This window comes from Talaromyces marneffei, chromosome 3, assembly GCF_009556855.1.
Source record: "Talaromyces marneffei chromosome 3, complete sequence".
NCBI lineage: Eukaryota > Fungi > Ascomycota > Eurotiomycetes > Eurotiales > Trichocomaceae > Talaromyces > Talaromyces marneffei.
In genome coordinates this window covers 2,049,991-2,064,838 of record NC_072350.1, presented here as the reverse complement: position 1 = coordinate 2,064,838, position 14,848 = coordinate 2,049,991, and the positions used below count along the sequence as shown (strand labels likewise).

At 48.2% G+C, this 14,848-nt stretch overlaps 8 protein-coding genes across 8 annotated transcripts; 4 read left to right on the top strand and 4 right to left on the bottom strand.

The window, feature by feature from the left end:
• Positions 1 to 150: 150 nt before the first annotated feature.
• Positions 151 to 947, bottom strand: EYB26_004498 (uncharacterized protein; the record flags this gene model as incomplete). The annotated part of the gene is made up of 7 exons (XM_054263789.1): positions 151 to 199; positions 258 to 395; positions 467 to 530; positions 592 to 669; positions 734 to 740; positions 817 to 837; positions 897 to 947. The coding sequence occupies 7 exons, from the start codon at positions 945 to 947 to the stop codon at positions 151 to 153; spliced, it is 408 nt and encodes a 135-aa protein (XP_054119764.1).
• A 229-nt stretch (positions 948 to 1,176) lies between these two features.
• On the top strand, positions 1,177 to 2,898 carry EYB26_004497 (uncharacterized protein; the record flags this gene model as incomplete). Its single annotated transcript, XM_054263788.1, has 3 exons — positions 1,177 to 1,416; positions 1,473 to 1,822; positions 1,887 to 2,898. 3 exons carry the CDS (start codon positions 1,177 to 1,179, stop codon positions 2,896 to 2,898), a joined length of 1,602 nt encoding a protein of 533 aa, XP_054119763.1.
• Positions 2,899 to 3,118: 220 nt separating this feature from the next.
• EYB26_004496 (uncharacterized protein) lies at positions 3,119 to 4,645 on the bottom strand (the record flags this gene model as incomplete). Its single annotated transcript, XM_054263787.1, has 2 exons — positions 3,119 to 4,568; positions 4,626 to 4,645. 2 exons carry the CDS (start codon positions 4,643 to 4,645, stop codon positions 3,119 to 3,121), a joined length of 1,470 nt encoding a protein of 489 aa, XP_054119762.1.
• Positions 4,646 to 5,031: 386 nt separating this feature from the next.
• On the top strand, positions 5,032 to 7,110 carry EYB26_004495 (uncharacterized protein; the record flags this gene model as incomplete). The annotated part of the gene is made up of 1 exon (XM_054263786.1): positions 5,032 to 7,110. The coding sequence occupies one exon, from the start codon at positions 5,032 to 5,034 to the stop codon at positions 7,108 to 7,110; it is 2,079 nt and encodes a 692-aa protein (XP_054119761.1).
• A 403-nt stretch (positions 7,111 to 7,513) lies between these two features.
• On the bottom strand, positions 7,514 to 9,025 carry EYB26_004494 (uncharacterized protein; the record flags this gene model as incomplete). The annotated part of the gene is made up of 1 exon (XM_054263785.1): positions 7,514 to 9,025. The coding sequence occupies one exon, from the start codon at positions 9,023 to 9,025 to the stop codon at positions 7,514 to 7,516; it is 1,512 nt and encodes a 503-aa protein (XP_054119760.1).
• Positions 9,026 to 9,842: 817 nt separating this feature from the next.
• EYB26_004493 (uncharacterized protein) lies at positions 9,843 to 10,340 on the top strand (the record flags this gene model as incomplete). Its single annotated transcript, XM_054263784.1, has 2 exons — positions 9,843 to 10,121; positions 10,284 to 10,340. The coding sequence occupies 2 exons, from the start codon at positions 9,843 to 9,845 to the stop codon at positions 10,338 to 10,340; spliced, it is 336 nt and encodes a 111-aa protein (XP_054119759.1).
• A 67-nt stretch (positions 10,341 to 10,407) lies between these two features.
• EYB26_004492 (uncharacterized protein) lies at positions 10,408 to 12,467 on the top strand (the record flags this gene model as incomplete). The annotated part of the gene is made up of 3 exons (XM_054263783.1): positions 10,408 to 10,678; positions 10,782 to 11,221; positions 11,274 to 12,467. 3 exons carry the CDS (start codon positions 10,408 to 10,410, stop codon positions 12,465 to 12,467), a joined length of 1,905 nt encoding a protein of 634 aa, XP_054119758.1.
• Positions 12,468 to 12,866: 399 nt separating this feature from the next.
• EYB26_004491 (uncharacterized protein) lies at positions 12,867 to 14,391 on the bottom strand (the record flags this gene model as incomplete). The annotated part of the gene is made up of 4 exons (XM_054263782.1): positions 12,867 to 13,673; positions 13,737 to 13,949; positions 14,015 to 14,263; positions 14,317 to 14,391. The coding sequence occupies 4 exons, from the start codon at positions 14,389 to 14,391 to the stop codon at positions 12,867 to 12,869; spliced, it is 1,344 nt and encodes a 447-aa protein (XP_054119757.1).
• Between the last annotated feature and the right edge of the window lie 457 nt (positions 14,392 to 14,848).

The window sequence follows — 14,848 nt, the reverse complement described above, 5'->3', positions numbered from 1 at the left end:
TCTTCAATATAAATGCGAACTTTGGGTCTGTGATTCACTGTTACATTTCTCTCTGGACGCGTGAAGACAATAATATTTACAGCAGCAATATACAGATTGCTGAACGATAATAGAGAGTGAACTGGAAAATGTATCTCATTGAAGTTTGATCTATCGAGGTGCAGCAACTGGTTGCCAAGCAGAGTACTTGGAGCGCACACTTCGGAGAATTGTTAGCTTTTATTCACAAAGAACAACCCAATGGCCCAGAAACTTACGTTGAGTACGGCTTGTAAGCTCCGCGAGACATTGTCAGGTTGCTGCGGTGCTCTGGCAGTTCCCACGGGCGCACGCCGGTCCGTAGAAGCTTGTCGGCAGTCGGGGGAGCGTCAACCATGTAGGCCAACCATGCGTGCCTATTCATACCAATGTCAGTTCACCCGTTTCACCCTATACGGAACAACCGGAGGGGTTTCGGGCAATTTACCAGCCGGGTTCGATCTGAGCGGCGTCGAATTCCTTTTCCTTGTAGTCGACCCATCGGGTACGGACTATACGAATACCGTCAGTACATTCATCTTACATCTTTATCGACACCGCAACGAAGCTTACGGGGAAGTTCCTCCATGTTCTCGTAGTATTTGTTTCCGAAACGGTCGGTTGCGATCAGTGTTCCAGCTTTGGTGTCACCTGCAATTGAATCGTGTGGTAAGTATCTATTCGACATGACGTTCTCTGCACGCAAGAGACATACCAATATACTATTTCCCACAAATTCGAACGTGAGCTTCAACGCCGTCATCGAAACCGAGGTCATTGCCTATTGCTGAAACGTACCTGCATTTGATGTCCATATTCCTAGAAAAGAGATTAGTACGACCAATTGCAAGGAATTGAAGGGACATTAAAAGTCTTACCTTAAACCCAATCCGCCACAGATTTCTGAATGTACGAGTAAGAGTCGACATCTTCACTGAATGGCGACTTTTACGTCTGATAAGTTCGAATTGGAGTGATTGGAGTAAAGTTGAACGATGTCGTCGATGGCGGCTCGGTAGTTTCGGGAATAGCGTGGTTTGCGGTGACAATGTTTGATTTGTTTGCATCGAGATTTTATATTGTCGGCCGTATGAGCTTGGACAACCCAATCGTTTGGACAGCAATTTCACCGATGGAATATTGATAATTGACGATATAATGTTTAAACGCGTCGGAGAACACGCTGTGCGGTGTTCGTGCAAAAGGCCTGTCGTTTGGAGGCAGGTCGCAACCCGCAAGTTTTCTGCACACAGCAGTCCGAATGCACCTGTCGCATCTACAGCTTCTCCTCTAGGAGGCCTTACGACTGAATTGGATCGTATTGCTCCTCGATTCGAAGTGCCGGCATCGAATATCACGATACTTGATTCCCCAAGCTCTTTTTATGACACATTCAAGGTTCGCAGTCATCAAGACAGTACGAGGAAATCAGAAGCTGACTTCAATTCATGCAGTACAAAATCAAAAATGCGCGACGAAGAATATATCTTTCTACCTTATATATCGGCAAAACCGAACACGAGCTAGTTGATATCTTGAATCAGGCATTGCGAGACAACCCGAACCTTCACGTCTCTATTCTTACAGATTGTTTGCGAGGTACACGAGAGACTCCGAATCCTTCGTCTGCTTCGCTCCTTGCGCCATTGGTCGAGGAGCATGGAGACCGTGTTGAGATCCGCATGTTTCATACGCCGAATTTAACCGGTTTGCGAAAGAAACATATTCCACGACGTATAAACGAAGGCTGGGGGCTTCAGCATATGAAGTTGTATGGTATTGATGATGAGATTATTCTGTCGGGGTGAGTGTTGTGTCTCTGGTCTGACCTGGCTGGAATTGGATTCTGACCGGGTGGTAAACTCCAGGGCAAATCTATCACAAGATTATTTCACCAATCGTGTTGACCGATACCACGTCTTCGACTCCAAGGAGCTTGCCGACTACTATGGTAAAATCCATGATGCCGTGTGTCGATTAAGTTTTCAGGTCCTTCCTGATGCTAAGAGTGCAGCCGGTTATCAGTTGATATGGCCTGCCTCAAATAGCGCGAATTCACCTCTAGAGAATCCGAAGGAATTTATAAACAGATCAACTACTGCACTGCACTCGTTGATCCACCCGATAGCCCAAGAGAAAGCTACGAGTTTGCATACAACAGAAAAGACCTTTGTCTACCCTGTGGCGCAAATGACACCACTACTTCAGCCGGACACCTCTACCGAATTCCCTGCTGTCACTACCATCCTTCGCTTACTCACGAGCATTTCTGCGTTCAAAGATTCTCGGTGGCTATTTACTGCTGGATATTTCAACATCCATCCTACACTTTCATCATTGCTTATAGAAAGCACTTCCCAAATACCTTCTACCAAAGAACATGCAACCAAGACCCAAGGCACGGTCCTGACTGCCTCTCCGTGGGCTAATGGATTCTACGGCTCACCTGGTGTATCCGGGATGCTCCCGGCCGCATACACCCACCTATCCGCCCGGTTTTTAGACAAAGTCGCAGAAGCCCAACGAACAAACTCAATCCAACTAAGAGAATGGCGGCGAGGAACCATCGGTGAGCCTAATGGCTGGACATATCATGCCAAGGGTCTTTGGATCACATTACCCAACGACAAATACCCAAGCTTGACTTTTGTTGGAAGCAGCAACTACACAAAGCGTAGTTATAGTCTTGATCTTGAAGTCGGGGCTTTGGTTGTCACGTCCGACGAAAGGTTGAAGAAGCGTCTGCATGAGGAGACGGAATGGCTGCAGAACCACTCGCAGCCTGTCTCAAGAGAGGACCTACGCAAAACAGAGCGCAGAGTTGGCTGGAATGTGCGACTCGCGATGTGGATTGTAGAAAAGGTTGGCGGCGCATTGTAATATATGCTGTATGATAAGACATGTACAATAGAGATATAGATATACCTAATAGATGTAGTTCTCCGAATGCCAAAGCCATGCTACACTCTTAATCAGCCTGAAATTCCAATAGACTGCGCAAGCCGAGATATGCAGAAGAGCCACAAGATGAAGGACATGGCAATGCATTAATCGTCAATGGACTATCAATAGGTATATCATATGTACGCTTTCTAGAAAACTATGCTTTTCCATGAGCAGGTAGTCGAGCCGGCCCCAAACCTGACCTAACCTCGTCCAACATTGCAATACCCAAAGCCTCATTACCGTTTTTGCCTCTCTTGCCCTTAGCACCCTTGCGCTTCGCTTGCTTACTCCGATCCTGCCATCCAGACAAGAAATCATCCATAACATTATCGAAGTCACTTCGTAGAGGGACATCGCCATAATCGCCCCTAGAGACCATAGAGGAAGCGGTGGATATCCCAGTCATGCCAGTTGCGCCAGTCATACCACTAATCATTGAAGCGCCATCCGCAAAGCTAGCGTCGTCGTATTCACCCTCTTCATCAAGAGCATAGAGGGCTTCGACTTTCTCGAATCGGTCATCTAAAAGTCGCAGGCCTTCTGTTCTGGCGAGTGCAGATGAAGTCATGGAATATGCGGAGGGATTTGTCATTGCACCTTTGCGCTTCTTCTTGCGGATCGGAGTGCCTCCAACGGTGAACATTGTGGATGCAACTGTGTGCTTTTCAGTTCCTGCATCGGGATTCGCAGCGGGTGTGTTGTTTGATGGTTTGCCCTCTTTCTTGAATTTCGCAAATTCCCGCATCCAGTCCGAATTTTCTGGCGCAAGATCCGGGACCGGCTTATCGTGGTCTGGCATCTCGGATGGATCATGTTCTTGCGTGGCAGTTGCTTCATTATCAACGATATTTTTGGTCTTTGATGTTTGAGGATATGCTTTCTCTGTGGCATCCGACTCCCAACCATCATCTTCATCCTCATATAGTGTATCTTCGAAGTCTCCGGGGTCTACCTCTTCCGCATTGCGCGTGAGTTCACCGAATATATCTTGATCATCTTCATCATCCACATAAGCTTCGTCCTCAAGAGCTTCCAAAGCCTCACGGAGACGAGGATCCATGTTTGGCTGAAACCCAGCAATCGCATCTGGCACACTCTGTTGATCTTGATATGTCGGTTTCCGGATGTAGGATGATGCCGTGGAGGGCGCATATTGAGAGCCGTAAACGCTTGTGCCCCCGCCGATTGCGCTTTGTGAATCATCGATAGAAAAATCCCGTAGAGCATCTTCCAGTTTCATTGTTTTGCCCTTGCCCTTTGATTTATCTGGTGCTGCCTCGACGAAATATGAATTCCCACCAGCAGTACCCAACTCCCGCAAATGTTGCATATAGTCATACTTGGAGTCATCGTAGTAAACACCGTAATTCGCGGCCTCGCCCTCGTTTTTGCGAATATTGTCAGTGCTGAATTCGTCCTCTAATTCTTTTAGGTTTCTGGAAGTCTTATGCGACGCCGACGAGGCAGTTGTTGACAGCGCTGGCGCCCCTTGTTTCGGCCCGTAAACTGGGTGCAGAACCCTATCGTCTGCAGTTGGGTCGTGGATCAGCGGATCTTGCTGAGACCTGTGAAATAACTGGTACGTCGTCGCATTTTTCTTGTCTCTAGAATTGAACCGGTTAAATCAAGATCGGGATATGAGGAAATCTCTGATAACTTACATCCACCGTCGGGGAGGCATTTTGAATGTCCTGGATCAGACTGTATTTTGAAATTTGATCTTTCAATTTTGCGTTTCTGGAAAGAAACTTCTTGTGACAACAAAAGTTCTTGCAAGGTCCCTCGCTTTGGGATAAAGTGGGCAGAAATTTGAGATCACGTGCGATCTTATCTTATCGATTAGGCGAAATAGTGGCTGACTAATGCCGATTTCTATCTTATCTGAAAAACAGAGCGGGGGGCTCAAGAAATTTCATATTAGAAATATTCAACGCCACATTTTCATCTCAGATATAAACCTGATCACAGGGACAAATTATCCCGTGAAACGATTTCGTATTGCTTTCCATATATTGGGATTACGACCTCATCCAACATTGTTTTTTGACCACCCCGAGGCCAGCCAAAATGGTTCTCGCAAAATCCAAAAACACCGTGGGGTTGGGCAATAGTCTTATGAACGATCGATTCGGACGAGGCAAAGCATCAGCGCAGAAAAAAGTATCCCACAATGCCGCCATTGCACGAAAGAACCAGAGCGGTGAGACGTACATTACAAACGCTGCAAAAGAGGCATCATGGGTGAAAATGAGAAGTATTACCGAGCAAGCCGCTCTCGACGAATTCCTTAGCACGGCCGAGTTGGCAGATACGGATTTCACCGCGGAGAAGATCAATAACGTCAAGATTATACATGCCGATCAAAAGAACCCATTCTTGCTGTCAGCGGCGGAGGAACGTTTTGCTGTGAAGAAACAACAGAAGAATAAAGAGCGTTTGACCATTCCCAGACGGCCGAAATGGGACTCGAGTACAACACCACAGGAATTGGATTCTATGGAAAGGCAGTCTTTGCTCGAGTGGAGAAGAGGATTGGCCGAACTACAAGAGCACAATGATCTTTTAATGACACCATTTGAACGAAATGTGGAGGTTTGGAGACAATTATGGCGTGTTATTGAACGATCAGACCTGATTGTGCAAATTGTTGATGCAAGGAATCCTCTACTTTTCCGCTCAGAGGATTTGGAAAAGTACGTCCAGGAAGTAGATCCCAAGAAAAGGAATCTTTTGCTCGTGAACAAGGCCGATATGATGACCTTGGAACAGCGTGAGCTGTGGGCGGATTACTTCGAAGAGCACGGCATCAGTTACCGTTTCTTCTCGGCTCATTTGGCCAAGGAGCGTAATGAGGCACGTCTACTTGAGGAGGATGAGCTTTCAGAAGAAGGAAACGATGATTCTGCTGAGGATTTAGCTGAAGAAACCGAACGAAAAATGAACCTTCAAGAGAAACAACTTGACGACAAAGAATTGTCGAGCGAAGAGGAAATTGATGACGAAACGCAACCAGCCAAGGCTGAAAGCGACTTGAGGACTCGAATCCTTGATGTCGAAGAATTGGAGGAACTATTTTTGGCAAACGCTCCTCAAGTAGAAGAAGGTTCTGATAAACCACAAAAGGACAAGACAATCATCGGCCTTGTCGGTTATCCCAACGTCGGAAAGTCAAGCACAATCAATGCTCTTCTTGGAGCTAAGAAAGTGTCTGTTTCCGCAACACCCGGTAAAACGAAGCATTTCCAGACCCTCTACCTCTCACCCAACCTACTTCTTTGTGATTGTCCCGGTCTTGTGTTCCCTAACTTCGCCAGCACAAAGGCTGAGTTGGTCGTCAATGGTATCCTTCCCATTGATCAATTGCGTGAGTTTACAGGTCCAGCTGGACTTGTGGCGCATCGTATCCCGAAACATTTCTTGGAAGCAGTCTATGGTATGAAGATCTACACACGACCTGTTGAGGAAGGTGGAACCGGAATACCAAATGCAAACGAACTTCTGCGAGCCTATGCTAGAGCTCGAGGATTTGCAACGCAAGGCTTGGGTCAGCCCGATGAATCTCGTGCGGCACGTTATATTCTCAAAGATTACGTGAACGGAAAACTTCTCTACTGCCACCCACCCCCAGCCACAAAAACAGGAGACGAAGACACCGAAGGCACTCCAGTCGTTGATCCCGCCGAGTTCAACCACGATTTATATAATCTCGCCCATCTTCCCGAAAAGAGACGTGCACAGCTACTTAAAGCCGGCGCCAGCGAAGCAGGCCTCGATAACCTTGACGATATAGTCTCTTCCTTCTCCGAAATCACTGCACCCTCACAAACCTCATCAGCAGCAATCCCAGAAGTAGGACCTCGATCTCAACGTCTGGACAAGGGATTTTTCGGCCCTGGCTCAGGCCGCTCAGCGGGCCATCAGACCATGCCGTTTAACTATAAATATTCGCAACAGGGGAAAGCAAAGCAACTCACTGGTCGCAAGGAAAAGGCCATGATTGCTCTAGAGAAGAATATTGATCCGTCGGAAGTTAAGGGTTTGATGAGTTCTTCGAAGAAGCATTTTAAGGGTGGAAAGAAGACGCATAAGAGTAATAAAGGGAAAGCACCACTGGGTGTCGGTGCTGATGATTATGATGGGTATTGATTTATAGGAAGGAAGAACTTGCAATTTTTGTGCTTTCCTATGGCATGGAGTAGAAACTTTTATGCATAACATTGAATTGATATATAACGATCTTATTCTATGATACAGTTGTCTTAAGTTTTTTTGTCTGATTTAGTTACATCCCGGTATCCCGATAAGGTTCTCGCCCGACTTGGCGTAGGTGTTAGGGTTTCTTACATGAATTAGCTGGTCCCACCTGAACAAATTTCGCTCTAAATCTAGGTAGGAACTGATCATTCTCGGTCTGAAAAGGTAGCTATTTACTCGGGTTGTAAAGGAATAGGAAAAAGGGTCATGTCACATAACGCATCACAAAAAGCATAAAGATCGTCTCGAAACGCCGTCTGAAGCAAGATGGATGACAACTGCAATTCTTTCCAAATCACCGCAATAAACGATTACTCTGCGCCTGCTGAAACATGAGGGGTATAGTTTGAACAAAATGGAACATCCGGCTCCCGTGCAGAATCAGCGGTATCACGGCGATCATCCACATAAAAAAGACAAATGCAATAGCGGCATTCACGCGCAGCTGCTCAATCAAGGGCCACCAAAAATGAGTTTCGAATTCAGAATACTGTGTGGAAATCCAATTGCGAATAGGGCGTTGCGCTCGTTTCATTTCGATTCGTCGAGAATGATTATCTAACCCATCCAAAATGTGCCAGGCCACCCGGCGATTGATCTTCTCCCAAGTAGTTTCATCGGCAAACGCTCGAGCATTGACCGCCAGGTTCTGACGGAGATCCGAGTCCCGTGACACCTCTAGGGTCAATCGAACAAATTCACCAAGATCATCTGGCGCAACTAGATATCCTGTCTTTCCATGCTTGACAATATCTGACGGACCTCCTTGGTTGCGTGCTATGACGGGAACACCACTGGCCATCGATTCTAGAACAACTAGCCCAAATGTCTCAGTAATCGAGCAGTGCAGGAATAAGTCTGCTGCTGCATAGGCTCGTGCTAAATTTTCGCCGCCGAGGAAACCGGTAAAGATGACACGATCTCGGACAGGTTCGAAGAGATTTCGTACATCGGCTTCGACAGCTGGATTCCTGTTTCCACCCACGATCAGCAGCTTGTAAGCGAGACCCTCCTTTGCTAGTCGAACGGCGACATCGGCCAAGAATTCAAACCCTTTCTCAGGCGCTAGACGACATGTGTACGCCAGGATAATTTCGCCGTTTGGAGCGAGTCTCCGTCGATAGGCTTCGTCACGGTGTCTAGGATTGAACGCAACTGTGTCAACTCCTCGACCAAGCTGGACCAAACGGTTAGAAGGCGCTCCAGCTTCTTCTAGGTAAGATCGGACATCCGAGCAGGGATAAAAGATAGTCTCGACTGAGGGATGGTTGAATAGGAAGCCCTGTACTCGATTCACCAACCACGTCCCGAAGCGGCCCATCGCACCTGGGAGCAGGATAGAAGAATAAGCCGCTAGGTCTGTCTGGTAATTGAGTAGCACCACAGGTGGTTTTTGTAATTGGCGGATTTGCCAGAGGAATTGGTAGCCCACGGAGGCTGGGCTTGCGAGATACACAATATCGGGTTGAAACGTACGATTGCAGACGCGGTCAAAACGGAAAGGGTATACAACAGTCAAATCGGGATTATACGGTAATGGATAACCGTGTAATCGCACTTCAGATCCTGAACGAGAATGCGACGGTGCTGTTGGCTTTGATTGTGACTGATCTTTGACTTCGTAGCGAGGAGCGACAACTGCAAGATCGACGCCGTTGGCTCTGAGGTATTCGATCAGCATACCCGTTGTTCTGCTGACGCCATTGACAGGACCGAGGGATTCAGTAGCCAGGAGAATACGCTTTCCTTTGAGCGCTGCTGGGAACTCATCGCGGCGCCCACTCGTGGCACCTTCTTGAGTTGCCATTGTTGTTTTGAGTCTTGGTTGAACGGCTGCAAGTTGTGCTGCAGACCGCCCTCTCTTTTGTTGGTGACTTTTGGGGGGGGGTGAAACAGTTTTTATGAGAGTATGCCAGCCTGCAACCACAATTGTCCGCCACAGGCGGGGACGCTTTCACAACAGAAAATGGTATTTTCGGCTTATGCCCCTCAAGCTAAACCCGATTAGACGGCTTCGTACATGCGGACGAGTCTCGCGGCTCCGTCAGCTGCTTGCTTAGTCCTTGCGTTGAGGTGGAAGGTTGGACGGAGGTACGGAGACTAGACAGATCTCCAGATGCGTGCACACAGGCATCTGCTAGATTGGATCTCTGTCTGACCGCTAGCCAGTCATCATCCAATGGATCACCAATTGGGGTGCCGTTTCTTCTCCGCTCAAAGAAGAGGACGAAGAAAAGAAGTCGCGACGGTGGAATGCGAACAGCTTGTCCGTGCACGTGGGGGGGGTCTTTCCTATCTTATCGCTCCTTCCTTGGTTGCTTATCGTAGCTGCTGTCTTGGGTTTCGTCCAATGGGTCCTTCTCGAGAGCCCACGACCCCACCAGCAGTGCTCCGCCTGCCGCTGATGCGAATGCAGCCAATCAACGCGCAGCCCCCCCAGGGCGTGCGATGATCCGCGCTTTGCACTCGACGAGCGGAGCGCTCCTTCCTTCGGCGCAGCTTCGCAGATGTTATTACCACGGCAGGTGCTACCCTCACGAGAATGGTTCAATGGCAGGCAGAACTCGTGAATGTGAGGAAGGAGCGCGGGCGAGATCCCGTGACGGCGGTGATTGGCTGGTCCAATGACTATCGGGCCTGCTGTTCTCAGATTCCTCTCCGATTGCGTCCAGGACATCCTATCGTTATCGTCGAGTACCACCTCCCTCTATCGGGATTATGCACCTTCGCCCAAGAGCAAATCATTTAGCCCCCGTGCTCTCTCTCCGTGTTTCCCCCTCTCATGCGAGCCAGTCCTTGCCGCTATAGGAAAGAAAGCCCTCCTTCCTACCCGGCGCTTTCAGCAGGAAATTCGCCATCCATACATTGGCCCTGTTGGTGCCTCCGTAGTCACTCTCTTAGTGGTATGTGCACTGGTGCCTCGGGTTTGCTCGAGTGACTCTGTGCGACAGCTTTTTATTTTTACTCCTACTTGATTTCTCTCCTCCAACTTGCTTCTTCATTCCAGCCCTTGATTAGTCGCATGCTCTTATGCTGTCTGCCTAACAACGGCCTCTCTTGTCTAGATCGCATCTCGATCAAGTTCATCGAACGTGTCTAGTTCAGAGCCGCACGTCGCATAGACTTACACAGCACGCAACGCGAGCATATTGACGTCCTTTCATGGGCTCGTACGATTTAGCCAACAAAATGGAGTATCTATCTACATCGCCGTCTACGACAGCAGATGATAGCTCTTATGATGACTCGACCGGTCCTACCACCCCGGAAAGTATCAGCCCACTACTTGGCGCTGCGCGTATTGAGGATGCTCTCGAGACACCGCTTGCTCAATACCTCAACAGCATGAAGCCCCCAGTCGCCGCGAAGAAGCCTCCATTTCATACTGCCCCCAATCAGAGGGAAGCTCTGTTTTCCAAGCCAGTAAGACATATTGCTGTGGTTGGAGCAGGCTATGTCGGTAAGCAAACACCCATTAGAGAACCAGTTCAGATAAGCAGCAATGGTTTTTTTTTTTCTTGACTTATAGTATCCCGTTGGACTACTTACTAATGATCGCATAGGTGGACCGACTGCCGCCGTCATCGCATTGCATAACCCGCATATTCGGGTAGATGTGCTTGACAAAGATCCACGACGTGTGCGCCGGTGGAACTCGCCTCATCTCCCTATCTATGAGCCGGGTCTTGTTGATATAGTCAGAGTGAGCCGCGACGGAGCTAGTGCCCGGTTAAGGGATGCTTCGGTCGAAGATGCCCCGGTAGACCGCATTCCCAATCTGTTCTTTACGACTGATTCGCAGACCAGTTTGGCCAAGGCCGATGTGGTCATGCTGGCTGTTAACACGCCCACAAAGACATTTGGTGTTGGAGGTGGACGCGCGACTAATATGACAACTTTCGATGCAGCAGCCAAAGAGGTGGCTTTATATGCCAGACCTGGCACGATCATTGTCGAGAAAAGTACGGTGCCTTGTGGTACAGCTCAGCGTGTGCGAAAGATGGTAAGACGTCCCCCAAGATCGCACGCGATCTGCGCCACTAATATGAGTACAGCTCGATGAAGTCCGACCAGGTGTTGCTTTTGAGATTCTCTCCAACCCAGAATTCCTTTCAGAAGGCACAGCCGTGCGAAATTTGATGAAACCCGATCGTGTACTCATTGGGTCGGCCAAGACTCCTTCAGGTCGTCGGGCTGCAGAGGCTCTCGCTAATGTCTATGCGGCCTGGGTTCCTCGTCCTCGAATCCTAGAAGTCAACGCATGGTCGTCTGAGCTTGCTAAGCTGGTTAGCAACGCGATGCTTGCACAACGTATAAGCAGCATCAATTCAATCAGTGCTATCTGCGATAAAACGGGAGCCGATATCGATGAGATTGCCAAATCAGCTGGTATCGACCCTCGCATTGGCTCACAGTTCCTCAAGGCTGGCCTGGGGTTCGGTGGTTCATGCTTCCGTAAAGATATCTCCAGTTTAACATACCTGGCTGAGTCGCTGGGATTGCCTGAAGTGGCACATTATTGGAGTCAAGTCAACTCGATGAACGAGTGGCAACGAGACCGCTTTGCTTATAAGATTATTCAACGTTTGGAAGAGAACTTGGTCGGGAAAAAGATCGCTCTCTTGGGATTTGCTTTTAAGAAGAATACCGGCGACACGCGTGAATCGCTAGCCGTGGATGTCATCCGAGTTTTGTTGCAGGAAAGACCTGGAGAGATTGCCATTTTCGACCCCTGCTGCCTGTCCGAGGATATTATGCGTGAATTGGAGCCAATCCTGGACGCTACCAACCGAGAACGTGTTCACGTGTACTCTGATGGCTACCAGGCTTGCCAACAAGCACACGCAGTCGTTGTCATTAACGACTCTGATCCATTCCGTCAATCTCCCGCCAAGCAGCCTGTTAAATCCAATATCGACTCAGTTGCGCGGACACCTTATTACGAGACTTCTACTCATAGCGCACCCGTCGTACCCGAAGAAGATATGGTCATTGACGGAAGTCGCTTCAGTTACCGACCAGGCCAATCACCCATTTGCGCTGAGGATTGCCCAGACTGCCAATCGGTCAAATTACGAGGAACAATGTCAAGCGAGCCAGTCGAATGGGCACGCATTGCGTATGGTATGAAAGACCCTAAATGGATCTTCGACGGTCGTGGAGTGTTGGATGTGCCGGAGATGGAAAAATTGGGTTACCGCGTAGAGACGCTGGGTCGTCAAACAAGCTCCCGTCAGATTGCATTCTAATGTACATGCCCATAATTCTTAATGCTTGGACGAATCAATATTTTCTTTCGTTTGTTACAGTTGCTCTTTTTGCCAATTTCTTCTTCTTATTTTGAATACCTTCAATTGTGATTGGCATGATACCTGGCGTTTGTTGGCTTTTGTTTCCCTTCCTTTATCGTTTAATAGATTATTGCATCTATGTTTGAGTTTGTCTGTCTGCTTTTGCTGAGTTTCGTACTTATCGCATGGGCCTCAGACTACGATGGTCAATATAGTAACTATATGAACGAGTTGATTCCAATTTCAGGTCTGCTGGCCAGATAAAGTCAAAGAAATCCTCATGATTTTCTATTCCAAAAGAGGACTACTATATACATACTAAATGTTTGAAATCGTAACCATCAATGGGGCAAGCAATCAGATCTTAGCCTGGGCCTTAAACCCATTAGCAAGCAACAACTGATCAGCCCTCTCAGCCTGCCAACGCAACTTGGCGGCCAACTCATCCTTCCTAGTGTTATTCTCTCGCTTAGCCAACTGCTGTAAATGCACTTCATCCGGACCATCGACAATCCTCAGTGTACGCGCATTAGCCCACATGGCAGCAAGAGGAGTATCTTGCGAAATACCTGCGGCACCAAAGGCCTGAATCGCACGGTCAATCACAGTCAAAGTGACAGTTGGCACAAACACTTTCGCTTCTGCGATTTCTTTGAGAGCAGAGCGAGCATCGCCCTGGTCGATTTTGATAGCTGCGTTGAGCACAAGAAGACGCGCGGCATCAATCTCAATACGAGAGCGGGCGAGCCACTCGAGAATTACGCCGTGGGAACTAAGCTGTTTACCAAAAGTAGTCTTGCGCTCGTCGTTGATGCGCGTAATCATCCACTCAAGTGCCTTTTCTGCAGAGCCGATGGCGCGCATGGCGTGGTGGATACGACCAGGTCCAAGACGGCCCTGGATAATCTCAAACCCGCGTCCTTCGCCAAGGACCAGGTTGGAGACGGGGACGCGCACGTTTTTGAAACTGATGTGGCCGTGGCCGTGGGGGGCGTCGTCGTAGCCAAAGACGTGCATCATGCGGTGGATTGTGATACCTGGTGTGTCGGCGGGGACGATTACGACAGATTGTTGGCGGTAGGGGTCTGGGTTTTGAGGGTCGGATTTGCCCATGACCAGGTAGAGTTTGCAGCGAGGGTCGCCTGCGCCAGAGGACCACCATTTCTGCCAGCCGGTCAGTAAGTAGATCCCAAAGCACATTAGTTACTAGGTGAAGGCATGACACACCTGTCCGGTAAGAACATATTCATTACCCTCCCGGCGGATATTGAGTTGAATATTCGTAGCATCACTGGACGCCACATTGGGCTCCGTCATCAAGAAAGCAGAGCGAATCTTGCCCTCCAACAACGGAGTCAACCACTCCTTCTTCTGAGCGTCGTTGGCATACTTGGCCAAAACTTCCATATTACCGGTATCCGGCGCAGCATTATTGGTAGCCTAACCCCGTCAGCTATATCCAAACAGAGCCACTGCTTGACTGAATGGAATAGGAAGGAGGGTACCTCAGAAGCAACACGCGACTTTCCCAATAGCTCAGCCATAAGTCCATACTCCAAATTACTATAACCCGCACCCTCCGAGAAATGGTTTTTGGGCAAAAACATATTCCACAACCCGAGCTTTTGAGCTTTGGCCTTGAGTTCTTCGATAATGGGTGGGTGGGCGTTCCATCGTTGAGCATCTCCTTCGCCGATTTGTTTTAGATATGTGGCATCGGCGGGGATGCATTCATTTTCGACGAACTCTTCGACCTGTACATTTCGATTAGAATCATTTCTCCGACGAAGTTTGCTGGGAGGTTTACCAAGTCGAGAGTCTTCTTTGCGCGTTCGCTGACATGCGCTTGCGCAATGGCTGGTATGTTTGCGGAGGCAGGCATTGTGTATGCAATAATTCAAATAGAATGGGACTTTATATATTTTTTTTATTCTTCTTTTCGACCACAATTCATAAGAAGAATAAAAGAGAAATCAAGAGGAACAAATGGCTGAGGTAGTAGAAGGAAGTGAAGTAGTAACACTGGAAGTGGAGACCTGGGCAGGCAGGACGATCTCCGTTGGGTTAGTGGAGTATGGGGTATAGCCGCCAACCTCGGTTGCCATACGATTTAACTATTGTTTTTATCAAGTACTTCCGCAACTAATAGCATCATGCAATTTGTAATTATACATTCATAGCCAGTCTGTCATACAAAGGAAACCAAATCCAAGAGAACAAAATAAAACCCCCAACTCAGTCCCAAATAGTTATAAAACGAATGACATAAATCGAAGAAAAGAGTCTGGTGCAACTCAACAGGACTCTATAGAAAGAAAAATAGAATTAGGGTATCATAT